At 49.4% G+C, this 27,612-nt stretch overlaps 1 protein-coding gene across 1 annotated transcript in view; it reads right to left on the bottom strand.

Annotated features, from left to right (window-relative positions):
* LOC120045961 (disks large homolog 5-like) overlaps nucleotides 1-27,612 on the bottom strand; it is a 77,134-nt gene that overhangs the window by 16,112 nt on the left and 33,410 nt on the right. The window contains exons 13-27 of the mRNA XM_038990883.1: nucleotides 23,782-23,966; nucleotides 23,383-23,508; nucleotides 22,950-23,082; nucleotides 22,616-22,743; nucleotides 22,306-22,481; nucleotides 20,355-20,458; nucleotides 19,639-19,731; nucleotides 16,673-17,116; nucleotides 13,624-14,436; nucleotides 13,251-13,371; nucleotides 12,807-12,954; nucleotides 12,485-12,612; nucleotides 11,958-12,044; nucleotides 11,486-11,663; nucleotides 8,761-8,923 (exon numbers count right to left, since the gene is read on the bottom strand). Of these exons, the coding sequence (XP_038846811.1) occupies nucleotides 8,761-8,923; nucleotides 11,486-11,663; nucleotides 11,958-12,044; nucleotides 12,485-12,612; nucleotides 12,807-12,954; nucleotides 13,251-13,371; nucleotides 13,624-14,436; nucleotides 16,673-17,116; nucleotides 19,639-19,731; nucleotides 20,355-20,458; nucleotides 22,306-22,481; nucleotides 22,616-22,743; nucleotides 22,950-23,082; nucleotides 23,383-23,508; nucleotides 23,782-23,966 (3,027 nt within the window). The remainder of the gene's footprint in view (nucleotides 1-8,760; nucleotides 8,924-11,485; nucleotides 11,664-11,957; nucleotides 12,045-12,484; nucleotides 12,613-12,806; nucleotides 12,955-13,250; nucleotides 13,372-13,623; nucleotides 14,437-16,672; nucleotides 17,117-19,638; nucleotides 19,732-20,354; nucleotides 20,459-22,305; nucleotides 22,482-22,615; nucleotides 22,744-22,949; nucleotides 23,083-23,382; nucleotides 23,509-23,781; nucleotides 23,967-27,612) is intronic.

Genomic DNA, 27,612 nt, shown 5'->3' with positions numbered 1-27,612 from the left:
TTTTGGTCGAATCACTACTCCTCCTCTTCGTATGAAGAGGAGGAGGAATGCCGTTACAGAACCACCCACCAACAAACGATCAAGCAGCGGTGTAACGGGAGAGAGAGACAGCGCACGAAGCAGGATTTCTGGTCTTGGGAGGAAATCATGGAAGGAAAAGGACCATGGGCTAAAGTTGGAGTGAATCGCCGCCCATGGGAACAGCTGGAGGCAGCTCGGAGAGCGGAGGAAACCGGAGAGAGGAACCGGCGTTATGAGGGGACGCGTCTAGCACGGAAGCCCGAAAAGCCCCTGAGTACTACCCAAAAATTTCTTGGGGGGGGGGCTAAGAGGTAGTGGGCCAAGGGCAGGTAGGAGACCTGCGCCCACTTCCCAGGCTAACCGTGGAGAGCGGGAGTACGGGCAGACACCGTGTTACGCAGTAGAGCGCACGGTGTCTCCTGTACGTGTTCATAGCCCGGTGCGGGTTATTCCACCTCCCCGCACTGGTAGGGCTAGATTGAGCGTTGAGCCGGATGTCATGAAGCCGGTCCTACATATCTGGCCACCAGTACGTCTCCTCGGGCCGGCTTACATGGCACCAGCCTTACGCATGGTGTCCCCGGTTCGCCTACATAGCCCGGTGCGGGTTATTCCACCTCCCCGCACTGGTCGGGCAACGGGGAGCATTCAACCAGGTAAGGTTGGGCAGGCTCAATGCTCAAGGGAGCCAGTACGCCTGCACGGTCCGGTATTTCCGGCGCCACCTCCCCGCCCCAGCCCAGTGCCTCCAGTTCCGGCACCACGCACTAAGCCACCTGTGCGTCTCCAGAGCCCTGTACGCACTGTTCCTTCTCCCCGCACTCGCCCTGAGGTGCGTGCCCTTAGCCCGGTACCACCAGTGCCGGTACCACGCACCAGGCCTATAGTGCGCTTCGAGAGGTCAGTGTGCCCTGTCCCTGCTCCCCGCACTAGCCTGAAGGTGCGTGTCCTTAGCCCGGTGCCTCCAGTTCCGGCACCACGCACCAGGCCTACAGTGCGCCTCATCCGGCCAGAGCCATCCGTCTCCCTAGCGTCATCTGAGCCATCCGTCTCCCCAGCGCCATCTGAGCCATCCGTCTGCCCAGTGCCGTCTGAGCCATCCGTCTGCCCAGTGCCGTCTGAGCCATCCGTCTGTCCCGAGCCATTAGAGCCGCCCGTCTGTCCCGAGCCGTCAGAGCCGTTAGTCAGTCAGGAGCCGCTAGAGCCATTCGTCAGTCAGGATCTGCCAGAGCCGCCAACCAGACAGGATCTGCCAGAGCCGCCAACCAGACAGGATCTGCCAGAGCCGCCAACCAGACAGGATCTGCCAGAGCCGTCAGCGAGCCATGAGCGTCCAGAGCCGTCAGCCAGCCATGAGCGTCCAGAGCCGTCAGCCAGCCATGAGCGTCCAGAGCCGTCAGCCAGCCATGAGCGTCCAGAGCCGTCAGCCAGCCATGAGCGTCCAGAGCCGTCAGCCAGCCATGAGCGTCCAGAGCCGTCAGCCAGCCATGAGCGTCCAGAGCCGTCAGCCAGTCATGAGCTGCCCCTCAGCCCAGAGCGGCCATTTATCCAGAACTGCCCCTCAGTCCAGAGCTGTCTCTCTGTCCGGAGCTGCCCTTCAGTCCGGAGTTGCCCCTCTATCCTGAGCTACCTCTCTATCCTGACCTACCTCTCTGTCCTGTGCTATATCTCTGTCCTGAGCTACCTTATCCCGGTGCTGCCCCTTGTCCCGGTGCTGCCCCTTATATTAAGGTTACCATTAAAAGTAAGTGGGTGTAAAATGAGGTTGGTCATTCTAAGGGGGAGACGTAAGCTGGGATTGACTATGGTGGGGTGGGGACCTCGCCCAGAGCCTGAGCCACCACCGTGGTCAGATGCCCACCCAGACCCTCCCCTAGACTTTGTGCTGGTGCGCCCGGAGTTCGCACCTTAAGGGGGGGGTTATGTCACGTTCCTGACCTGTTTTCTGTTAGTTTTGTATGTGTTAGTTGGTCAGGACGTGAGTTTGGGTGGGCAGTCTATGTTTTGTGTTTCTATGTTGGTTTAATGGGTACCTGATATGGTTCTCAATTAGAGGCAGGTGGTTTTCATCTCCTCTGATTGAGAATCATATTAAGGTAGGTGGTGTCACATTGTTTGTTTGTGGGTGGTTGTCTCCTGTGTCAGTGTCTGAATGTTACGCCACACGGGACTGTTTCGGTTTTGTTTGTTCGTTCGTTTTGTATGTAGTCTGTTTCCTGTTCATGCGTTCTTCACGTTATATGTAAGTTCGTGTCCAGGTCTGTCTACATCGTTTATTTGTTTTGTAGTTTATCAAGTGTATTTCGTTTCGTCTTCGTCTTGTTTAATAAATCATTATGTCACATAACCACGCTGCATTTTGGTCGAATCACAACTCCTCCTCTTCGTATGAAGAGGAGGAGGAATTCCGTTACAGAACCACCCACCAACAAACGATCAAGCAGCGGTGTAACGGGAGAGAGAGACAGCGCACGAAGCAGGATTTCTGGTCTTGGGAGGAAATCATGGAAGGAAAAGGACCATGGGCTAAAGTTGGAGTGAATCGCCGCCCATGGGAACAGCTGGAGGCAGCTCGGAGAGCGGAGGAAACCGGAGAGAGGAACCGGCGTTATGAGGGGACGCGTCTAGCACGGAAGCCCGAAAAGCCCCTGAGTACTACCCAAAAATTTCTTGGGGGGGGGGCTAAGAGGTAGTGGGCCAAGGGCAGGTAGGAGACCTGCGCCCACTTCCCAGGCTAACCGTGGAGAGCGGGAGTACGGGCAGACACCGTGTTACGCAGTAGAGCGCACGGTGTCTCCTGTACGTGTTCATAGCCCGGTGCGGGTTATTCCACCTCCCCGCACTGGTAGGGCTAGATTGAGCGTTGAGCCGGATGTCATGAAGCCGGTCCTACATATCTGGCCACCAGTACGTCTCCTCGGGCCGGCTTACATGGCACCAGCCTTACGCATGGTGTCCCCGGTTCGCCTACATAGCCCGGTGCGGGTTATTCCACCTCCCCGCACTGGTCGGGCAACGGGGAGCATTCAACCAGGTAAGGTTGGGCAGGCTCAATGCTCAAGGGAGCCAGTACGCCTGCACGGTCCGGTATTTCCGGCGCCACCTCCCCGCCCCAGCCCAGTGCCTCCAGTTCCGGCACCACGCACTAAGCCACCTGTGCGTCTCCAGAGCCCTGTACGCACTGTTCCTTCTCCCCGCACTCGCCCTGAGGTGCGTGCCCTTAGCCCGGTACCACCAGTGCCGGTACCACGCACCAGGCCTATAGTGCGCTTCGAGAGGTCAGTGTGCCCTGTCCCTGCTCCCCGCACTAGCCTGAAGGTGCGTGTCCTTAGCCCGGTGCCTCCAGTTCCGGCACCACGCACCAGGCCTACAGTGCGCCTCATCCGGCCAGAGCCATCCGTCTCCCTAGCGTCATCTGAGCCATCCGTCTCCCCAGCGCCATCTGAGCCATCCGTCTGCCCAGTGCCGTCTGAGCCATCCGTCTGCCCAGTGCCGTCTGAGCCATCCGTCTGTCCCGAGCCATTAGAGCCGCCCGTCTGTCCCGAGCCGTCAGAGCCGTTAGTCAGTCAGGAGCCGCTAGAGCCATTCGTCAGTCAGGATCTGCCAGAGCCGCCAACCAGACAGGATCTGCCAGAGCCGCCAACCAGACAGGATCTGCCAGAGCCGCCAACCAGACAGGATCTGCCAGAGCCGTCAGCGAGCCATGAGCGTCCAGAGCCGTCAGCCAGCCATGAGCGTCCAGAGCCGTCAGCCAGCCATGAGCGTCCAGAGCCGTCAGCCAGCCATGAGCGTCCAGAGCCGTCAGCCAGCCATGAGCGTCCAGAGCCGTCAGCCAGCCATGAGCGTCCAGAGCCGTCAGCCAGCCATGAGCGTCCAGAGCCGTCAGCCAGTCATGAGCTGCCCCTCAGCCCAGAGCGGCCATTTATCCAGAACTGCCCCTCAGTCCAGAGCTGTCTCTCTGTCCGGAGCTGCCCTTCAGTCCGGAGTTGCCCCTCTATCCTGAGCTACCTCTCTATCCTGACCTACCTCTCTGTCCTGTGCTATATCTCTGTCCTGAGCTACCTTATCCCGGTGCTGCCCCTTGTCCCGGTGCTGCCCCTTATATTAAGGTTACCATTAAAAGTAAGTGGGTGTAAAATGAGGTTGGTCATTCTAAGGGGGAGACGTAAGCTGGGATTGACTATGGTGGGGTGGGGACCTCGCCCAGAGCCTGAGCCACCACCGTGGTCAGATGCCCACCCAGACCCTCCCCTAGACTTTGTGCTGGTGCGCCCGGAGTTCGCACCTTAAGGGGGGGGTTATGTCACGTTCCTGACCTGTTTTCTGTTAGTTTTGTATGTGTTAGTTGGTCAGGACGTGAGTTTGGGTGGGCAGTCTATGTTTTGTGTTTCTATGTTGGTTTAATGGGTACCTGATATGGTTCTCAATTAGAGGCAGGTGGTTTTCATCTCCTCTGATTGAGAATCATATTAAGGTAGGTGGTGTCACATTGTTTGTTTGTGGGTGGTTGTCTCCTGTGTCAGTGTCTGAATGTTACGCCACACGGGACTGTTTCGGTTTTGTTTGTTCGTTCGTTTTGTATGTAGTCTGTTTCCTGTTCATGCGTTCTTCACGTTATATGTAAGTTCGTGTCCAGGTCTGTCTACATCGTTTATTTGTTTTGTAGTTTATCAAGTGTATTTCGTTTCGTCTTCGTCTTGTTTAATAAATCATTATGTCACATAACCACGCTGCATTTTGGTCGAATCACAACTCCTCCTCTTCGTATGAAGAGGAGGAGGAATTCCGTTACAGAACCACCCACCAACAAACGATCAAGCAGCGGTGTAACGGGAGAGAGAGACAGCGCACGAAGCAGGATTTCTGGTCTTGGGAGGAAATCATGGAAGGAAAAGGACCATGGGCTAAAGTTGGAGTGAATCGCCGCCCATGGGAACAGCTGGAGGCAGCTCGGAGAGCGGAGGAAACCGGAGAGAGGAACCGGCGTTATGAGGGGACGCGTCTAGCACGGAAGCCCGAAAAGCCCCTGAGTACTACCCAAAAATTTCTTGGGGGGGGGGCTAAGAGGTAGTGGGCCAAGGGCAGGTAGGAGACCTGCGCCCACTTCCCAGGCTAACCGTGGAGAGCGGGAGTACGGGCAGACACCGTGTTACGCAGTAGAGCGCACGGTGTCTCCTGTACGTGTTCATAGCCCGGTGCGGGTTATTCCACCTCCCCGCACTGGTAGGGCTAGATTGAGCGTTGAGCCGGATGTCATGAAGCCGGTCCTACATATCTGGCCACCAGTACGTCTCCTCGGGCCGGCTTACATGGCACCAGCCTTACGCATGGTGTCCCCGGTTCGCCTACATAGCCCGGTGCGGGTTATTCCACCTCCCCGCACTGGTCGGGCAACGGGGAGCATTCAACCAGGTAAGGTTGGGCAGGCTCAATGCTCAAGGGAGCCAGTACGCCTGCACGGTCCGGTATTTCCGGCGCCACCTCCCCGCCCCAGCCCAGTGCCTCCAGTTCCGGCACCACGCACTAAGCCACCTGTGCGTCTCCAGAGCCCTGTACGCACTGTTCCTTCTCCCCGCACTCGCCCTGAGGTGCGTGCCCTTAGCCCGGTACCACCAGTGCCGGTACCACGCACCAGGCCTATAGTGCGCTTCGAGAGGTCAGTGTGCCCTGTCCCTGCTCCCCGCACTAGCCTGAAGGTGCGTGTCCTTAGCCCGGTGCCTCCAGTTCCGGCACCACGCACCAGGCCTACAGTGCGCCTCATCCGGCCAGAGCCATCCGTCTCCCTAGCGTCATCTGAGCCATCCGTCTCCCCAGCGCCATCTGAGCCATCCGTCTGCCCAGTGCCGTCTGAGCCATCCGTCTGCCCAGTGCCGTCTGAGCCATCCGTCTGTCCCGAGCCATTAGAGCCGCCCGTCTGTCCCGAGCCGTCAGAGCCGTTAGTCAGTCAGGAGCCGCTAGAGCCATTCGTCAGTCAGGATCTGCCAGAGCCGCCAACCAGACAGGATCTGCCAGAGCCGCCAACCAGACAGGATCTGCCAGAGCCGCCAACCAGACAGGATCTGCCAGAGCCGTCAGCGAGCCATGAGCGTCCAGAGCCGTCAGCCAGCCATGAGCGTCCAGAGCCGTCAGCCAGCCATGAGCGTCCAGAGCCGTCAGCCAGCCATGAGCGTCCAGAGCCGTCAGCCAGCCATGAGCGTCCAGAGCCGTCAGCCAGCCATGAGCGTCCAGAGCCGTCAGCCAGCCATGAGCGTCCAGAGCCGTCAGCCAGTCATGAGCTGCCCCTCAGCCCAGAGCGGCCATTTATCCAGAACTGCCCCTCAGTCCAGAGCTGTCTCTCTGTCCGGAGCTGCCCTTCAGTCCGGAGTTGCCCCTCTATCCTGAGCTACCTCTCTATCCTGACCTACCTCTCTGTCCTGTGCTATATCTCTGTCCTGAGCTACCTTATCCCGGTGCTGCCCCTTGTCCCGGTGCTGCCCCTTATATTAAGGTTACCATTAAAAGTAAGTGGGTGTAAAATGAGGTTGGTCATTCTAAGGGGGAGACGTAAGCTGGGATTGACTATGGTGGGGTGGGGACCTCGCCCAGAGCCTGAGCCACCACCGTGGTCAGATGCCCACCCAGACCCTCCCCTAGACTTTGTGCTGGTGCGCCCGGAGTTCGCACCTTAAGGGGGGGGTTATGTCACGTTCCTGACCTGTTTTCTGTTAGTTTTGTATGTGTTAGTTGGTCAGGACGTGAGTTTGGGTGGGCAGTCTATGTTTTGTGTTTCTATGTTGGTTTAATGGGTACCTGATATGGTTCTCAATTAGAGGCAGGTGGTTTTCATCTCCTCTGATTGAGAATCATATTAAGGTAGGTGGTGTCACATTGTTTGTTTGTGGGTGGTTGTCTCCTGTGTCAGTGTCTGAATGTTACGCCACACGGGACTGTTTCGGTTTTGTTTGTTCGTTCGTTTTGTATGTAGTCTGTTTCCTGTTCATGCGTTCTTCACGTTATATGTAAGTTCGTGTCCAGGTCTGTCTACATCGTTTATTTGTTTTGTAGTTTATCAAGTGTATTTCGTTTCGTCTTCGTCTTGTTTAATAAATCATTATGTCACATAACCACGCTGCATTTTGGTCGAATCACTACTCCTCCTCTTCGTATGAAGAGGAGGAGGAATTCCGTTACAGAACCACCCACCAACAAACGATCAAGCAGCGGTGTAACGGGAGAGAGAGACAGCGCACGAAGCAGGATTTCTGGTCTTGGGAGGAAATCATGGAAGGAAAAGGACCATGGGCTAAAGTTGGAGTGAATCGCCGCCCATGGGAACAGCTGGAGGCAGCTCGGAGAGCGGAGGAAACCGGAGAGAGGAACCGGCGTTATGAGGGGACGCGTCTAGCACGGAAGCCCGAAAAGCCCGTGAGTACTACCCAAAAATTTATTGGGGGGGGGGGGGGGCTAAGAGGTAGTGGGCCAAGGGCAGGTAGGAGACCTGCGCCCACTTCCCAGGCTAACCGTGGAGAGCGGGAGTACGGGCAGACACCGTGTTACGCAGTAGAGCGCACGGTGTCTCCTGTACGTGTTCATAGCCCGGTGCGGGTTATTCCACCTCCCCGCACTGGTAGGGCTAGATTGAGCGTTGAGCCGGATGTCATGAAGCCGGTCCTACATATCTGGCCACCAGTACGTCTCCTCGGGCCGGCTTACATGGCACCAGCCTTACGCATGGTGTCCCCGGTTCGCCTACATAGCCCGGTGCGGGTTATTCCACCTCCCCGCACTGGTCGGGCAACGGGGAGCATTCAACCAGGTAAGGTTGGGCAGGCTCAATGCTCAAGGGAGCCAGTACGCCTGCACGGTCCGGTATTTCCGGCGCCACCTCCCCGCCCCAGCCCAGTGCCTCCAGTTCCGGCACCACGCACTAAGCCACCTGTGCGTCTCCAGAGCCCTGTACGCACTGTTCCTTCTCCCCGCACTCGCCCTGAGGTGCGTGCCCTTAGCCCGGTACCACCAGTGCCGGTACCACGCCTATAGTGCGCTTCGAGAGATCAGTGTGCCCTGTCCCTGCTCCCCGCACTAGCCTGAAGGTGCGTGTCCTTAGCCCGGTGCCTCCAGTTCCGGCACCACGCACCAGGCCTACAGTGCGCCTCATCCGGCCAGAGCCATCCGTCTCCCTAGCGTCATCTGAGCCATCCGTCTCCCCAGCGCCATCTGAGCCATCCGTCTGCCCAGTGCCGTCTGAGCCATCCGTCTGCCCAGTGCCGTCTGAGCCATCCGTCTGTCCCGAGCCATTAGAGCCGCCCGTCTGTCCCGAGCCGTCAGAGCCGTCAGTCAGTCAGGAGCCGCTAGAGCCATTCGTCAGTCAGGATCTGCCAGAGCCGCCAACCAGACAGGATCTGCCAGAGCCGCCAACCAGACAGGATCTGCCAGAGCCGCCAACCAGACAGGATCTGCCAGAGCCGCCAACCAGACAGGATCTGCCAGAGCCGCCAACCAGACAGGATCTGCCAGAGCCGCCAACCAGACAGGATCTGCCAGAGCCGTCAGCGAGCCATGAGCGTCCAGAGCCGTCATTCCGTTACACAGACACTCTTATCCAAAGCCACTTACAGTAGTGAGAGCATACATTTTCATACTGGTCCCCCGTGGGAATTGAACCAACAACCCTGGCATTGCAAGCGTCATGCAAGCCCAATGATCTACTAACTGAGCTACACGGGACTATGACCCAAAAAGTAGGTGAGGAAAACATACCTCCAGCAGTTGGTCCCCGTACTCCAGCCGCGCTTGGTGTGCAATGCTTCCTGCCGTCACCTTGGACACGAACACACCCCCATTCTCCCCACTCACTATGGAGATGCCCAGCGGTTCTGCCCCCTTCTGTACCGTCACGTTACGGGGCTCCTCCAGATAGGGCCTTTTAGGAGACCAACAGAAAGAAGAACATTACAAAACCTAATACTGACTTAGTGTCATACTGTAGATGACACCACACACACACACAAAACCCATCCTGTTAAAACATCCTCCTGCAAGAAGTGGTTTTACTTTGGCACAATTTTGAAATAATACTAAATATCAAAGGCCAATGAAAATGATAAGGGAAAGTACTGACTAGCCTGAATGCAAATGCCTCCTTCTGTTAAAGCATATTACAACACAGATATAAGCTGTGCATAAAAAGGATGTTCCAGCCAGGCTCCAGATCATGTTACAATCATGCGATCAGACAAAATTCAACAGCATCGTCATGCAATTTTAAGGAACTAGTGAATAGCACTGAAGACACTTTAAAGGAATATAATGTGTATTTTCTCTTATGTTATATCATAGTCTCAACATCTCACTAAGGACTTCTCAAATGCAAAGGATTAGCGTTGCAAAATTCCAGGAAGTTTCAAAGTGGCACAAAATACTTTTTGGAATTCATGGGAATTTACATAGAATTTACAATTCAGGGTGTTTAAGCACACTGATTGCTTTTCCACTTATTCTTATATGCTTCCTGTCATCAATTGAGCCATATTACTTAAAGCATTACAAATAAAACAGGCAGGTACTTTAACAATGTTAGAAAAATCAAGACTCAAGAGGCACCCATTTCTGCGTGCCTGACTAGTGTAGAACAAACCTCAAGCTCCGTAATGAGGAGAACCTGGGCCTAACAGCCAGAGGCAGGCGGAGAAAGGATCTGTTATAGAACAGATATCTAGAGCAGAGATGAAGAGACGGAGGGAAGACAGATGGGAGAGGGAGGAGAGGGAAAGAGGGGGAAAGACAGGGAAAGAGAAGGAAAGACAGGGGAAGAGAAGAGAAGGAAAGACAGGGAAAGACAGGGAAGAGAAGGAAAGACAGGGGAAGAGAGAAGAGAAGGAAAGACAGGGGAAGAGAGAAGAGAAGGAAAGACAGGGAAAGACAGGGAAGAGAAGGAAAGACAGGGAAAGAGAGAAGGAAAAGACAGGGAAAGAGAGGGAAAGAGGGAAAGACAGGGAAGAAAATCACACAGAGAGGGTGAAGAGAGGGAAAGAGGGTGAGGAGAGGAACAGAGGGAAAGAGGAAGAGAGGGAAGAGAAGAAAAAGAGGGTAAAACGGAAAAAGAGTGACGAGGCAAAGGAGGGAAAGCAAGAAAGGGAAAGGGAGCGAATAGAAAATCACAGAAAGGAGAGGATGGATGTCAGGCAGGTAATATTCAGAGAGCGCTCCAGATAGACAAGGGGGAAGGAAAGACAGTTTACAGATAAACTGGTAGAAGATGGACGACGTGGGACAGCTTCCAGACAGTGATGTTTACTTCACCACTAATACTACGATCAGCATCAACTCACAGACAGACAGACGAGAGACAAAGACAAACAGAAGAGAGACAGATGGGATGTATATCAACATGTTCCATTGACTAATGAGGCAACAGGTAACTAGTTAAAGTGATGGGGATGGTACCTCAAAGCAGGTGTGTGAGTGTGTGTGTTAGAGTCCTGCATCGGGTCGGATACCCACAGTTCCCCGCGGTGACCCGCAAAAAAAAACAGCTGGCGGGTGGAGTGAAAACATTCTTTCAACCCGTGGGTCGGCTCGCGGTTCAGAACAATTATATTGCGGGTCGGAAAGGTCTTAAATCAAAATATATAGATTTTTTACAAACCCAGGAGCTTGTTGTGTTGCGAATTCCATTTTGTGAGTGGTGAGGCAGGCAGTAGGCTACCGGCCACGCAGTGAGAGCGTATAGAGCAGGTACTGTCTCTGTGTGGTGCTGAAACATTCTAATTTGTCCACGTGCAGAGCTATGTTCCATCCCGCCACCACACGTGACAATACATTGACAAGTTTTCTTTGCCTAGCTAGCCTAGCTCACTTGGAAATGGCTAATGTAACCAGAGAAATAAGAATAAGGTGAAAGTTTGAGTATAGCAACTAAATGCATGTATTTTTGTAGGCTATATTAGATTCTGGGAATTGTTCATTTAAGTTTCAATTAAACGATTTGATCATCTGAAAACATATTGAATGTAGAGGTATTGTTTTGCATGTCGGCTATAGGCTTCATTAGGTAAGAAGGCTAATTAGAAGTCGATTTGATTTGTCAATGTGCTGCATCGCATTATGAAGAAAATAAAATATTGGTTTCCTTTTATTCAAATGTTGAATAGACATGCAGACAAATTAATTAATGCAGGGAAGGGGAATAATAGCCTACTACTCTGGAGTCATAAAATCAATTAAATAAATGTACATTATTTTGCGGCTCACGGATCAGCTCTCGGAACAATGCTATGCGGGTGGGTCGGGTTGCAGAGAAAAATCTGTCCTGATGTGGGGTATTGGGTGGGGCTTGGAATTGATGTAGCCGGCACGGGGCAGGTGTGGCTCCAAAAAACTGACCCATGTAGGACTCTAGTGTGCTGATGAGCGTGTGCATGCGTGCACATGTGTGGCTGTGTGTGTGCTTTCGCGCTGTGTGTTTGTGCGTGCATGTTTGCACCTGTCCTTCCGTCGGTCCCCTATTAAAGCAGGGCTGACTGATATCCTGGGCTGGGTGGCGCTGGTGGAGATAGAGCTCTGTGATTGGCTGCTGGCAAAGGACGCTGTCTCTAGATTGGTTGTTGACATGGGAGGAGTGGAGTGGGACAGGGAGCTGCACTCTGAGTGGGACAAGGACCCTGGTGGGGGGAAGGCAAGAGGAGGGTGACATGGTGGAAGAAAGGAGAGGGAGGAGAAACTAAGTTACTCATAGGTTATTACTGTGTCGTAATCCATTTGCCCATGTACTTTCTAGGTACATAACTGCTACTTTTGTTACCACATAGTTGATGGGCACAGTAAAAAGGATTGAATCACTTCAAATACATTCATGAAAATCTATTCAATACATACATTCATAATTCAATAAGCTCATACTGTCAGAGGAGTGTAAATATGGAACCTTGTAGCAGCAGGAGACATGAACAACCTACCTCTATCAGACCCTGCAACAGACCGTGGGTATCGAGTAGGGGAGATTTTAATACGCTCAGGCCGGAAATGTAAATTACCAGAGGAACCTGTCAAGATCATAAACAGACGGAGGCGAGTTACCAGTAGTAACATACAGACTAACACTAATAACAACCTCTATCTTAGAGGGGTAAGACAAGTGAAAATCTAACATGTTAATATCATTCATGCCATGAAAGACCATAAACTGATTATAACGATAGTAAAAGCACTACATGTATGATCCCGTGTGGCTCAGTTGGTAGATGCACGTAACGCCAGGGTTGTGGGTTCGAATCCCACGGGGGACCAGTAAAAAAGAGTTTAAAATGTATCCACTCACCTCTGTAAGTGGCTCTGGATAAGAGCGTCTGCTAAATGACTAAAATGTAAATGATTGCTGTGCTCATAATGTAAAAATCTAATTATCTTCGATTCAATAAAGTGTTTTCTTTTTTATTTGTTCATTAATGTGTTCATTCATTTGTTCATTTGTTCGTTCACTGACCCAGTCTGGTACTGGTGGGCAGGGAGTTGGTGCTGTGTGGTGTCTGGCTACAGGGCGATGAATCTGACGTTAAGTCACCAGACCGCTTGTGGCTCAAATCCAGGCTCAGACAACCTTGGTGCTGGGGACTATAGGAGAAGAACACAGTCATCAGATTCATGCAGCCAATTATGACATATCTATGTTGAGCTATATTGTAAGATCTAGACCATTAAGAACATTGTTGACATTAAGTTTATGTTTTAATTACTGCCTTCTAATCATGGACTGATTCAGACCTGGGATACCTGGAATTGGCTTGGAATTGAGGAGGGGTATCTACCTGGGGTGAGAGTGTGAGTGGTTGCCTGAGGTGGGTGCAGGAGGACAGTTGTGGTTTGTGTGAACGTCATGGCTCCAGGCGGTATAGACTGGGTTCCTCATCACAGCGGTGACAGCAGGACACGGGGCTAGACCTCTGTGTCCGGGCTCTGGATGACCAAAAACAAGGACATTTAAGTCATTAAGCAGACACTCTTATACAGCTCTAATATGTTATACGCAATAAGGTTAAAAAAGACATGACCACAATCATCACAATTCAAAAGAGATGCTATCTGTGAAATCAGGGCCAGTAAGAGTTAAGAAAACAGGAAATGAAATAGATCAGGTGCAAAATCACACCTGTACTAAAACACAGTGGATAAAATAAGATAAGAAAATGCATCTTTAATGAGATAATCTAATATACAATGACTTGTTCAGATAGTTGTAACAGGAGACTTACGTGCAGTCATGGTGCTGCTGTATCCTGGTGGTACCAAAGGCATGCTGTAACGATGAGAGCGCATGGGAGAGAAACGCACCAAGTCCACCGGCTCTGGAGACGCCTCGTCATTAGAGAAACTCTGGACGTACAGTAAAGACGGACAGGAACTATCAGCTCTAGTAACACACACTGACACTACATGCAGCGTATGGAAAACACAGGAGTTTATTGCATAGTGAATATTTGTTGCGTGTAATGGCAAATCAATAAGAATATCAACATCGTACCAAAAGGAAACTTGGAAAGTTTGACTAAACACAGCCACAGGGCTCAATTAATTAATCAACCAAGCAATAAATCAACCAATCAATCAATCAGGAATGTTAATTACCTGGATAGGGATGTGGATGTGTAGAGGGGTCATGTTCCGGCGTAACGCAGGGGCTGATTTGGGACGGTACCTTCTCCTGTCCCTGTCCAGCTCCTCCCCCCTCTGCCTGCTTACATCCTCATCACATGACTTCCTGGAGCTGATGATTGGCTGCATCCCCTCTCCAGGAGGGTCTATGTAGAAATTTTGCTTCTCACTGTCCCTGTCTCTGTCTCGATTTTCTTTGTCTCGGTCCCTCTTTCTGTCTCTTTCCCCATCTCTGTCCCTTTCCCTATCTCTGTCTCTCTCTCTGCCTCTGTCTCGACCCTCCAGCCCCCCCCTGTCCTGTTGTTTGCCCACCAGGGGTAGGCCACCTGGGGCCTGGCCCGGGGTGGTTGGAGGGGTGCCTGTCCCTGTGGTGATGGTGGAGTCCGAGGCAGAGCTGGTCTGCTGGCGGTGTTTGAACCTGAACGAATCGCTCCTCTGAGGCGGGGTGGGAGGGGTCTGCCCTATCCCCACCCCTGGCTCCACCTCAGACTGAGAGTCCTGCGGGGAGTGTTTTGATAGCTGGGACAAGGAGAGGTTGTCCAGTTTGGAGGACGCCTCGGGCCGTTTGAAGGTGTCTGCGTCGAAGATGGACTTCCTCTGATTGGGCTTCTTATAGATGGAGAGCTGGGCACACTCGAGGATGGACGCGCCCACCAAGACTTTAGGCCAGGTGCCTCCGCTCGGCTTCTCTCTCTCTGGAGTAGTGGTGTGTCCTTCCTCTCCTCCTCTGTCTCCTCCTCTGTCTCTGTCTCCTCCTCTGTCTCTGTCTCTGTCCAGCAGCGTGCTCTAAATAGAATATAACCCCAGGGTGGAAATTGATATGTTACAGTCTTACACACATAACAACATTACAGCACACATTAAAAACAATAACATTCAGGAGCTATTTAGAAAAAAACTACTTGACATGCATCCATTCTTCCCCCTACCTCCACATCCCTCCAACCATCCATCCATTCCTCCCCCTCCCTCCACATCCCTTCAACCATCCATCCATTCATCCCCCTCCCTCCACATCCCTTCAACCATTCATCCATTCCCCCCCTCCCTCCACATCCCTCCATCTATCCATCCATTCTTCCCCCTCCCTCCACATCCCTCCAACCATCCATCCATTCCTCCCCCTCCCTCCACATCCCTCCAACCATCCATCCATCCCCCCCCCCTCCCTCCACATCCCTCCAACCATCTATCCATTCCTCCCCCTCCCTCCACATCCCTCCAACCATCCATCTATTCCTCCCCCTCCCTCCACATCCCTCCAACCATCCATCCATTCCCCCCCCTCCCTCCACATCCCTCCAACCATCTATCCATTCCTCCCCCTCCCTACACATCCCTCCAACCATCCATCTATTCCTCCCCCTCCCTCCACATCCCTCCAACCATCCATCCATTCCTCCCCTCCCTCCATCTATCCATCCATTCCTCCACATCCCTCCAACCATCCATCCATTCCTCCTCCTCCCTCCACATCCCTCCATCTATCCATCCATTCCTCCCCCTCCCTCCACATCCCTCCAACCATCCATCCATGCCTCCCCCTCCCTCCAACCATCCATCCATTCCTCCCCCTCCCTCCACATCCCTCCAACCATCCATCCATTCCCCCCCCTCCCTCCACATCCCTCCAACCATCTATCCATTCCTCCCCCTCCCTCCACATCCCTCCAACCATCCATCCATTCCTCCCCCTCCCTCCACATCCCTCCAACCATCCATCTATTCCTCCCCCTCCCTCCACATCCCTCCATCTATTCCTCCCCCTCCCTCCACATCCCTCCAACCATCCATCCATTCCTCCCCTCCCTCCATCTATCCATCCATTCCTCCACATCCCTCCAACCATCCATCCATTCCTCCTCCTCCCTCCACATCCCTCCATCTATCCATCCATTCCTCCCCCTCCCTCCACATCCCTCCAACCATCCATCCATGCCTCCCCCTCCCTCCAACCATCCATCCATTCCTCCCCCTCCCTCCACATCCCTCCAACCATCCATCCATTCCTCCCCCTCCCTCCACATCCCTCCAACCATCCATCCATTCCCCCCCCTCCCTCCACATCCCTCCAACCATCTATCCATTCCTTCCCCTCCCTCCACATCCCTCCAACCATCCATCCATTCCTCCCCCTCCCTCCACATCCCTCCAACCATCCATCTATTCCTCCCCCTCCCTCCACATCCCTCCAACCATCCATCTATTCCTCCCCCTCCCTCCACATCCCTCCAACCATCCATCCATTCCTCCCCTCCCTCCATCTATCCATCCATTCCTCCACATCCCTCCAACCATCCATCCATTCCTCCTCCTCCCTCCACATCCCTCCATCTATCCATCCATTCCTCCCCCTCCCTCCACATCCCTCCAACCATCCATCCCTGCCTCCCCCTCCCTCCAACCATCCATCCATTCCTCCCCCTCCCTCCACATCCCTCCAACCATCCATCCATTCCTCCCCCTCCCTCCACATCCCTCCAACCATCCATCCATTCCCCCCCCTCCCTCCACATCCCTCCAACCATCTATCCATTCCTCCCCCTCCCTCCACATCCCTCCAACCATCCATCCATTCCTCCCCCTCCCTCCACATCCCTCCAACCATCCATCTATTCCTCCCCCTCCCTCCACATCCCTCCAACCATCCATCTATTCCTCCCCCTCCCTCCACATCCCTCCAACCATCCATCCATTCCTCCCCTCCCTCCATCTATCCATCCATTCCTCCACATCCCTCCAACCATCCATCCATTCCTCCTCCTCCCTCCACATCCCTCCATCTATCCATCCATTCATCCCCCTCCCTCCACATCCCTCCAACCATCCATCCATGCCTCCCCCTCCCTCCAACCATCCATCCATTCCTCCCCCTCCCTCCACATCCCTCCATCTATCCATCCATTCCTCCCCCTCCCTCCACATCCCTCCAACCATCCATCCATTCCTCCCCCTCCCTCCACATCCCTCCATCTATCCATCCATTCCTCCCCCTCCCTCCACCCATCCTTCCAAGACCAACCTGCAGGGTAATACAGTCGGAGGCCACAGGGGTGAAGGTGAGAGGTCGCCTGCTGTGTGACTCCCCTCTCCTGTAGCAGTAGTCCTGGTGGGGCTCTGGGGACCCCAGTGGCCCTGAACTAACTGGGCTGTGCTGCAGACAGCTCCCCCTGTGGGACAGAGAGCGGGAGTACATGGAGCTACTGGAAAACGGCTTGTGCTGGCAGACGGAGCCACCTCTACTGTTGTTGTCTACTGCTACAATGTCACTATGACTCCTGTCTTCGTTGGGATGGTTGTGTCTCTCTCCACCACTGGAGCCAATATCAGGGCAGAACATATCTGTCTGGGTAGAGCTGTTGTTGTTCTTGGAGTTCCGGGAGTGCCAAGAGTGGAGCGAGCGGCAGTTGGAGGTCTTCTCTGAGGCGTCTCGCAGGTTTTCAAAGATACTCTGGCCGGAGCAACTCTGAGGGAGCAAACAAGTGGTCACTCATTTCCACTCAGGTTGTTCATAGTGCTGAAATGTGTGACCCGGGAAACATTTACAGTGCATTCAGAAAGAATTCATACCCCTTGACTTAATCCACATTTTGTTGTGTTACAGCCTGAATTCAAAATGGATTTCACTCATCTACACACAACACCCCATAATGAACTCTGGCGGCAGGTAGCCCAGTAGTTAGGAGCGTTGGGCCAGTAGCCGAAAGGTCGCTGGCTCAAATCCCAGAGCCAACTAGGTGAAAAACCGGTTGATGTGCCCTTAAGCAAGGCACTTAATCCTAATTACTCCAGGGTTGCCATCAATAATGGCTGATCCCTGGCACTGACCCCTCTCTGTGGGATTTGCAAAAAAACATGTGAAATAGGACAAATGTAAGCCCCACCTAATTATCTTGTAATAACAAAGTGAAAACATGTTTTTATACATTTTCACAAATTCATTGAAAATGCCATACAGTAATATTTCATTTACATAAGTATTCACACCCCTGAGCCAATACTTTATAGAAGCAACTTTAGCGGCGATTACAGCTTTGTCACCTCTTCCTGTTCGGGCGGCGCTCGGCGGTCGTCGTCACCGGTCTACTAGCTGCCGCCGATCCCTTTTCCCTTTTCTGTTGGTTTTTGTCTTATTGGTTACACCTGTTTCTTGTTTAGGTTTTAGTTGGGCTATTTAAGCCGGTAAGGCCCGCCTGCTCTTTGTGCGGGCTTATTTTTCCTCTGTTCATGTTTGTGGTTGTGCGTTTCCCTTTGTTTTTCCTCCAGACTGGTTGGGTCCTGGTTTTGGGCCGGTCTTGTATATGCGCCCGGTATTGGCGTGAACATTTTTCTCTGTGCCGGAATAAAACATTGTTCTGTACCTTCTGCTTCCTGCGCCTGACTCCGCACCCACTACGCCTAAAGTGCGTTACAGTATGTCTGTATCAGCTCTGCACATCTGGATTTGGGGATTTTCTCCCATTCTTCCTTGCAGATTTTCTCAAGCTCTGTTAAGTTAGATGGGGAGCAGCAGTGAACAGCAATCTTCAAGTCTTTCCACAGAGGTTCAATAGGATTGAAGTCTGGGCTTTGGCTGGGCCACTCAAGGACTTTCACATTCTTGTTCAGAAGCCATTTCAGCGTCGCTTTGGCTGTATGCTTGTGGTCATTGTCCTGTTGGAACGTAAATCTTCGCCCCCCAGTGCAAGGTCGTTTTCACTCTGAAGCAGGTTTTCATCAAGGATTTTCCTGTATTTGGCTCCATTGTTCTTTCTATCCTTACCAGTCTCCCAGTCCCTGTCGCTGAAAAGCATCCCCATAGCATGCTGCTGCCACCACCATGCTTCACGGTAGGGATGGTGTTAGCGCTTTACATTCAGGCCAAAGAGTACAATTTGTGTCTCATCAGACCACAGAATCTTTCGTCTTATGCACTCAGACTTTCACGTGCCTTTCTGAAAACTCCAGGCGTGCTGTCATGTTGCCTTTTTCTTAGCAGTGGCACCTGTCTGGCCACTCTTCCATAAAATCCAGATTGTTGAATTGCTGTAGAGACTGTTGTCCTTCTGACAGGTTCTCCCATCACAGCCAAGGAACTCTGAAGTTCTTGGGTTCTTGGTCACCTCCCTGACTAAGGTCCTTCTTGCCCGGTTGCTCAGTTTGGTCGGACGGCCAGCTCTAGGCAGAGTCTATCTTTTTTTCCATTTCCCAATGATAGAGACCTATGTCCTCTTGGAAACTTTCAACACTCTAGAAATTGTTTTATGTCCTTCCCCAGATATATGACTCATCACAAATATATCTCAGAGATCTTCAGACAGTTCCTTGGACTTCATGGTATAGTTTCTGCTCTGACATAAACTGTCAACTGTGGGACCTTATACATACAGGTGTGTTTATTTCTAAATCATGTCCAAACAATTGAATTGGTCACAGGTGGAGACCAGTCAAGTTGTAGCGACATCTCAAGGATGATCATAGATGCACCTGAGCTCAATTTAGAGTGTCATAGCAAAGGGGTGTGAATACTTATGCAAAACACTTTGTCATTATGGGCTATTGTGTGTAGATGGGTGAGAAAAAAACAGGGGGCATGAATACTTTCTGAAGACACTAACTGTTAAAAAAAATAGAGGAAACATTCATGATTATTACTTTCCCATTACTGGCAGGTAGAGTACATGCCAATACGGGTTACTATAACTTAATACCTCAGCTTAATAGACTAAATCAACTTTGTAATTATATGAACCAACCAGTTCCAATACAATAATATATTTCACATTTTCTCAGCCCACATTACCAGCTCAAGATATTCATTCCACAGCTCATGCTAACATCTATCTATCCATTGGCTACAGCATTGATAACAAAGCCAGTAGATGAAGATGTCCCTAATGGCTTCCTATTCCCTATATAGTGCCCTACTTTTGGCCAAAACCCTGGTCAAAAGTAATGCACTACATAGGGAATAGTGTGGCATTTGGGACTCAGACAGCCTTAACTCACCTTGATGAGAGAGACGCTGAGAGCATCTCTGCAGCTCCGCAGTAAAGCTTCACACTCAGACAGTGACTTGTTATCTAGTGCAATTCCATTTATCTGTGGAGGGGAAAATGAGGTCAGCACATCGTATCAAAACAATGTTATAGCAGGGAAGCAAGCAGGTCTTCAATTAAATACTCCCAAGTCCCAAATGGCCTCCTATTCCCTATGTAGTGCACTACTTTTCACTACTTTTGACTAGAGCTCTGGTCAAAAGTAGTGCACTATATAGGGAATAGGTAAGGATACAAGCCCAGGTTTAAAATCTAAAATATATTTTGATTTGTTAAACACTTTTTTGGTTACTAGATGTGTGTTATTTCATAGTTTTTATGTCTTCACTATTATTCTACAATGTAGAAAATAGTAAAAATAAATAAAAACCCTGAAACGAGTAGGTGTGTCCAAACTTTTGACTGGTACTGTATAAATAGTAAATACAAAGAAAATACAGATATACAAAAAACTAAATCATACAAAAAACACAATCATATATATTCATGAAGTATGAGTACTAATCTAGGATTAGGTCCCCACCTAATCATTCATTTTAATCTAAAAGGCTAAACTGATCCTAGATAAGCAGTACTACTCAGATACACTTTATGGATACAGGCCCAGGTTTAGTAGCAAAACAATATTAGCTTTCATAATAAAAGCAGGTGTAATGTGATACGTACAGCGATGAGTCTATCTCCGACTGTGAGTGAACCCTCCTTGGTTGCTGGTGAGCCCGGAGTGACCCCAGCTACAAACACCCCACACTCCAGCCCTATACCACTGGCTGGAGGAGACAGGGAGGATAACGTCATGTCTTCAGCACACACACATTTCATTATCCTCCTCCTCATCACAATCGACATCATCAATCTAGTGTTGGATATTGATCATACAATGACAGAAGTTTCACATTTTGCATTCCATCCAAAAATGGATGTCAAGTGCTTGGGCAGGGCGATACGCACTAAGAAAAGAGGGTTCCTCAAGGGTTCTTTGGGAAGAGTGATGGTTCTATGTGGAACCATAATGACTCCAATAACCCTTTGAGCTCTTCAATGATTCTTTGCAGTTCAGAAAAGGGTTCTTTGCTCTTTTAGTGACAATTCAAATATAGGGGCGGCGGCTCATTAGAATATTTTAGGGCATGGTTTACTCACAGCCCTTTTGGTGAAACCGTGAGTGACAGTGTGATTCAAGTTCATCTAATGTGTTGTGTTATGCTATTACATATTATATATGTGTCACGTTCTGACCCTAGTTATTGTGTTAATCCTTTGTTTTGTTGGTCAGGACGTGAGCTGGGTGGGCATTCTATGTGTTGTGTTTCTATGTTGGGTTTAATGTGCCTGATATGGTTCTCAATTAGAGGCAGGTGTTTGACGTTCCTCTGATTGAGAACCATATTTAAGGTAGGCTGTTCTCACTGTTTGTTTGTGGGTGATTGTCGCTGTGTCTGTGTTTATTGCACCACACGGTACTGTCTCGTCTCATTCGTTCGTTCGTTCTTTCCTGTTCGTGCGTTCTTCATTTTATGTAGTTTGCATGTTCAGGTCAGTCTACGTTGTCTGTTTGTTATTTTGTATTTATCAAGTATAGTTCGGTTCAGTGTTCGTCTTGTCTAATAAATTCATGATGTCTACATACCTCGCTGCACATTGGTCTTCTGATCCCTCTCTCCTCTCCTCGTCTGAGGAGGAGGAATATGACGACTATCGTTACAATATGACAATGCCCAGTGACAGTGTCTTGTGAAAGACTGACGTATGGCCTTGTGTCAATTGAGAACTGATGTCTAAACCAGTAGATCTCAAACCTCTCCTCAGGGAGCTCCAGCTGTTCCAGGGCTAGCACACCTGATACAACTTGTCAATTAACACAATAATAAAACCTTTGGAATTTTAACAATATAATATGTCTAACCAGAAAAAAGAACCCACTATTGTTCTTCAAACAGTTTTTTGTAGAACCTTTGAGATAAAGGTTCTGTAAAAGAACCATTAAAAAGAGTTCTATACGGCATCAAAAATGGTTGTAATGATAGCAGAATCCTATTTGGTGCCCTTTTTTTAATAGTTCTTTATAGCACCATAAAGGTTACATTTTTAACCTTATGAACATTCAAAAAAAGGTTCTATATAGCACCAAAAAGGGATCCGCTATGGTTACAAGTCAAAGAAGACTTATTTGGCACTTATATAGAACTGTACCTGTACACAGCCAATCTGTAAATAGCACACCCAACTACCTCATCCCCATATTGTTATTTATCCTCTTGCTCTTTTGCACCCCAGTATCTCTACTTGCACATCATCTGCACATCTATCACTCCAGTGTTAATGCTAAATTGTAATTATTTCACCTCTATGGCCTATTTATTGCCTTACCTCCCTACTCTTCTACATTTGCACACACTGTACATATATTTTCCTATTGTGTTATTGACTGTATGTTTGTTTACGTGTAACTCTGTGTTGTTGTTTTTGTCGCACTGCTTTGCTTTATCTTGGCCACGTCGCAGTTGTAAATGAGAACTTGTTCTCAACTGGCCTACCTGGTTAAATAAAGGTGAAATAAAAAAACATTTAAAAAAATATATATATTGTGTGAGGTTTTGCTGTATATGAGTGATACCTTTGTATCCTGTGAGGTTGATCTCAATAGGAGTGATTAAGCGTCCTCCCAGAGATTTCCTCCTGCGGACCACCATATTGATCACTCCTTCTCCGCTCAGCACCGCCTTCAGAACCTGCTTCCTGTCCTTATTGGTCAGGTTCACATTGTTTATCTTCAACAGCCAATCATTCACTCTGTAGAGAGAAGAGCAACCAATAATCTACTTTGTAGAGAGAAGATGCAACCAAGCAGAACTGTAAACAGTGGATGATTAATAATAACAATACTTTTTTCAAAAGTAGGAAGAAGGCCATTAAGTGTGATTTACCTTAACCTTCCTTCAGCAATACCTCCTCTGTCCACCTTACTCACAAATATCCCCCAGTCTCCTGGTAAATATGGCTCATTTATCCCCTCGGCAACGTCAAAACCAAGTGCTTTTAAATCCATGTCCTCCTGAAATAACGTAAATAAAGCATTACTATTTCCTCATTAAAAAGGCACATCTGATCTAAAATGTGTCCACGGTTTGCTTGTCTGAATATTACTACTGTTTTACTACTGTATTCATTCTTTGTGGTTCAATTCGATTTGGCAATAGCACAAAGTAATGCATGTGGAATTGGCCAAGGTAAATAGCTTGGTGAGCACTAAACACTTACTCTGTTTTTCTCAAACTCCACAACTTCCGTCTCCCACTCCAAAGAGTCTGTGTCGATGGCTGAATCATGTGAATTATGAGCCATCAGCTGACGAAAACTGGCCTCCTTTTCCAACTGGTCTTCAATCCTTTCTCTGTAGAAAGAGAGAGAAACATTGAAAACAACCTTTACATTTGAAGACAAATTTGTTCATGTACAGACAGCCAGTCGTTAGATACACATTTCAACCACTAGGTGGCAATAAAACCTGGTTGTAAATAACACTGTCAGAGCACCAAAACATACAGTACTTCAAATCAAGTTACAGAACTGGCAAAGTTAAATAATAGGGTTCTATTCCTCTGTACTGTAAATAGTTTTCAGAGGTTTATATTCTGATGTGGATTGATGGAGAAATGGATGGATGGAGGATGTGGAGGGATGAATAACTCACTTGAGCTCCTTAAGTTCTCGTGACGCGTCGTTTTTCTGTTTCCTGGTATCATCTAGGTTTCTCAAGGCATCTGCCAGGTCGCTCACCGCTCGGTCCCTCTCCCTCCTCAGGTTGTCGCATAACGTTCTGACAGACACACACACAGGACGTCATCTACATCTATTCATTAATTGCCTTTCAAGCTTGTCCCATTTTCTGTAAATATCTCTTCTCTGGAAATTTAAGACCGAGCCTTTCAACACTTGTAATTTTTCGTCACTGGCCACTGATCCTTGAGTCTTCAATATCGATATAAAGTGTGTTTCTTAGCTATCATCCTGTTGGCTTCCTGACAGGTTCTAGGGGCCACGTGCTATGGGATGCAAGATGTTTCTCTCTATTTATTCTCTCTCTACTCACCGAATACTCTCTCTCTCTGCCACTATCTTGTCTCTCTCCTGAAAGGCCCAGTCGCGTCGACACTTGGCCACCTCTGCTTCCTGTGTCGCCTCCTTCAGCTCCTGAGACATGGCTTCGTACTGTTTCCTCAGCACCTCTATCTCCTTGTTGGCCCGCTCCATGTCCAGGGTTGTCGAGTCTTGTTTCTGATGTGGAGGAAATGGGTGTAGGTTGAAGTTGCCCCTAGATGCTGATCTTGGGTCAGTTTAGTACCCCCCCCCCCCCCCACTAATGGTTAAGATACGATTGGGGGAGGGGAAGCTTATCCTAGATCTTTACCTATGAGAAACTTCACCCCGGAGCGAGGAAATACACAACTATATGACATATTGTTTTTATGACGAACTACACTCAGTGGTAGGTTTATTATGTGTACACCTATCTAGTACTGGGTCGGACCCCCCTTTGCCTCCAGAACAGTCTGAATTCTTCAGGGCATTGGAATGTTGCTCAATTGGTATCAAGGGACCCAACATGTGCCAGGAAAACATTCCCCACACCATTACACCACTGCCACCAGCCTGTACCGTTGATATCAGGCAAGATGGGGCCCCATGTACTCATGCTGCTTACGCCAAATCGCAATAGGAACCAGAATTCCTCGGACCAGGCAATGTTTTTCCACTCCTCACCAGCCAGTGTTGGTGACTGCGTGCCCACTGGAGACGCTTCTTCTTGTTTTTAGCTGATAGGAGTGGAAGCCGGTGTGGTCTTCTGCTGCAAGGACCGACGAGTTGTGTGTTCCGAGATGACGTTCTGCACACCACTGTTAGCTTGCACGAATCTTGTCATTCTCCTTCGACCTCTTTCATCAACAAGCTGTTTTCACCCACAGGACTGCCACTGACTGGAGGTTTTTTGTTTGTCGTACAATTCTCGGTAAACCCTAGACACTGTCGTGCGTGAAAAGCCCAGGAGGCCGGACGTTTCTGGGATACTGGAACCGGCACGCCTGGCACTGCCGCACTCAGATCACTAGTTTTGTCCATTCTAACGTTCGATCTGAATGCCTCGATACCAGTCTGCCTGCTTTACAGTACATAGCAAGCCACAGCCACATGACTCATTGTCTGTAGGAGCGAACCATTTTCGTGAACGGGGTGGTGGACCTAATAAACTATATATTTCAAGCACACAAGTTCTTTCAGTTGAAAATATTAGGTGAATGTGTTTCCTCATAGGAAAACTGGAATTTAGAGTTAATATTTCAATTCCAACTTCCTGATTTGATTGAATTGAAAATGGAATTGACCCCAACTGACTTGTTGTGTAACATTTTGTTTGAGTGCATCCTATGGATTAGATTATAGATTTGGCTGTGAAGTGGGACAGACAGGGATGGTTGTACTTTTTTCATTCCAGCTGTGCTCACTGTGCTGTGCCCTTTACCCAGCGTAACCCCGCCAAGCAGGTGCCACATAGCAGGGGATTCATAATAGATTATCCAGCCAGCCACCACGATGGCAGCAAGGAATGGGACCATTTTAAAAACAGACAGACAGACAGACACCACCAATTCTACCACAGTATATCTGCATCCCAAATGGCACCCTATTCCCTATATACAGTGCAATCGGAAAGTATTCAGACCCCTTGACTTTCTCCACATTTTGTTACATTACAGCCTTATTCTAAAATGGATTAACTACTTTTTCCCCCTCATCAATCTACACATAATACCCGATAATGGCAAAGCGAAAACAGTTTATAGAAATGGTAGCAAATGTATTAAAAATAAAAAACAGACCCTTTGCTATGAAACTCGAAATTGAGCTCAGGTGCATCCTGTTTCCATTGATCATCCATGAGATGTTTCTATAACTTTATTGGAGTCCACCTGTGGTAAATTCAATTGACTGGACATGATTTGGAAAGGCACACACCTGTCTATATAAGGTTCCACAGTTGACAGTGCATGTCAGAGCAAAAACCAAGCCATGAGGTCAAAGGAATTGTCCGTAGAGCTCCAAGACAGGATTGTGTCGAGGTACAGATCTGGGGAAGGGTACCAAAAAATGTCTGCAGCATTGAAGGTCCCCAAGAACACAGTGGCCTCCATCATTCTTAAAAGGAAGAAGTTTGAAACCACCAAGACTCTTCCTAGAGCTGTCTGCCCAGCAATCGGGGGAGAAGAGCCTTGGTCAGGGAGGTGGCCAAGAACCCGATGGTCACTCTGACAGAGCTCCAGAGTTCATCTGTGGAGATGGGAGGACCTTCCAGAAGGACAACCATCTCTGCAGCACTCCACCAATAAGGCCTTTATGGTAGAGTAGCACATTGGTGCGGCTAGCTTCCGGGTTAAGCAAGCAGTGTGGCTTGGCAGGGTTATGTTTTGGAGGAGGCATGGCTCTCGACCTTCGGCTCGTCCGACTCCATACGGGAGTTGACACGATGGGACAAGACTGTAACTACCAATTGGATATCACGAAATTGGGGATAACATTTTTTTTTAAAGATTCTCTGGTCTGATGATTGAACTCTTTGGCTTGAATGCCATGTGTCACATCTGGAGGAAACCTGGCACCATCCCTACAGTGAAGCATGGTGGTGGCAGCATCATGCTGTGGGGATGTTTTTCAGCGGCAGGCACTGGGAGACTAGTCAGGATCGAGGGAAAGATGAATGGAGCAAAGTACAGAGAGATCCTTGATGAAGCCTTGAGCGGTCTGGAGCAAGTTCTCAGACTGGGGTGAAGGTTCACCTTCCAACAGGACAACGACCCTAAGCCCACATCCAAGACAACGCAGGAGTGGCTTCGGGACAAGGCTGAATGCCCAGCCAGAGCCCAGACTTGAACCCGATCAAACATCTCTGGAGAGACCTGAAAATAGCTGTGCAGTGACGCTCCCCATACAACCTGACAGAATTTGAGAGAATCTGCAGAGAAGAATTGGAGAAACTCCCCAAATACAGGTGTGCCAAGCTTGAAGCGTCATACACAAGATTCGAGGCTGTAATTGCTGCCACATGTGCTTCAACAAAGTATTGAGTAAAGGGTCAGAATACTTAAGTAAATGTGTTATTTCAATTTTTTCAATTTTCAAATTTTGTTTTGACATCATGGGGTATTGTGTGTAGATTGATGAGATAAGAAAATATTTAATCAATTTTAGAATAAGGCTGTAACGTAACAAAATCTGGAAAAAGTCAAGTGGTCTGAATACTTTCCGAATGCACTGTAGATATTAGGTAGAAAATAGAAAATGTATGGGCAGAACTGAAAGATCGTGTGCGAGCAAGGAGGCCCTCCAAACCTGACTCAGTTACACCAGCTCTGTCAGGAGGAATGGGCTACAATTTACCCAACCTATTGTGGGAAGCTTATGGAAGGCTACCCGAAACGTTTGACCCGAGTTACGTAATTTAAAGGCAATGCTACCAAATACTAATTGAGTGTATGTAAACGTCTGACCCACTGGGAATGTGATGAAAGAAATAAAAGCTGAAATAAATCATTCTCTCTACTATTATTCTGACATTTCACATTCTTAAAATAAAGTGGTCTTCCTAACTGACCTAAGACAGGGAATTTTACCTAGGATTAAATGTCAGGAATTGTGAAAAACTGTGTTTAAATGTATTTGGCTAAGGTGTATGTGAACTTCCGACTTCAACTGTAGGTATTTATAGTTGTCCACATATTCTAAGTCAGAACCGTCCAGAGTAGTGATGCAAGGCGGGCGGGCGGGTGCGGGCAGCGATCGGTTGAAGAGCATCCATTTAGTTTTACTAAATTTACTTTAATGATGTCAATTAGCCTATCAGAAGCTTCTAAAGCCATGACATCATTTT

The sequence above is a fragment of the Salvelinus namaycush genome, chromosome 4, assembly GCF_016432855.1.
Source record: "Salvelinus namaycush isolate Seneca chromosome 4, SaNama_1.0, whole genome shotgun sequence".
In the NCBI taxonomy this organism is placed as follows: Eukaryota; Metazoa; Chordata; class Actinopteri; order Salmoniformes; family Salmonidae; genus Salvelinus; species Salvelinus namaycush.
The sequence above is the reverse complement of the archived record's forward strand: the minus strand, read 5'-3'. Positions and strand labels throughout refer to the sequence as shown.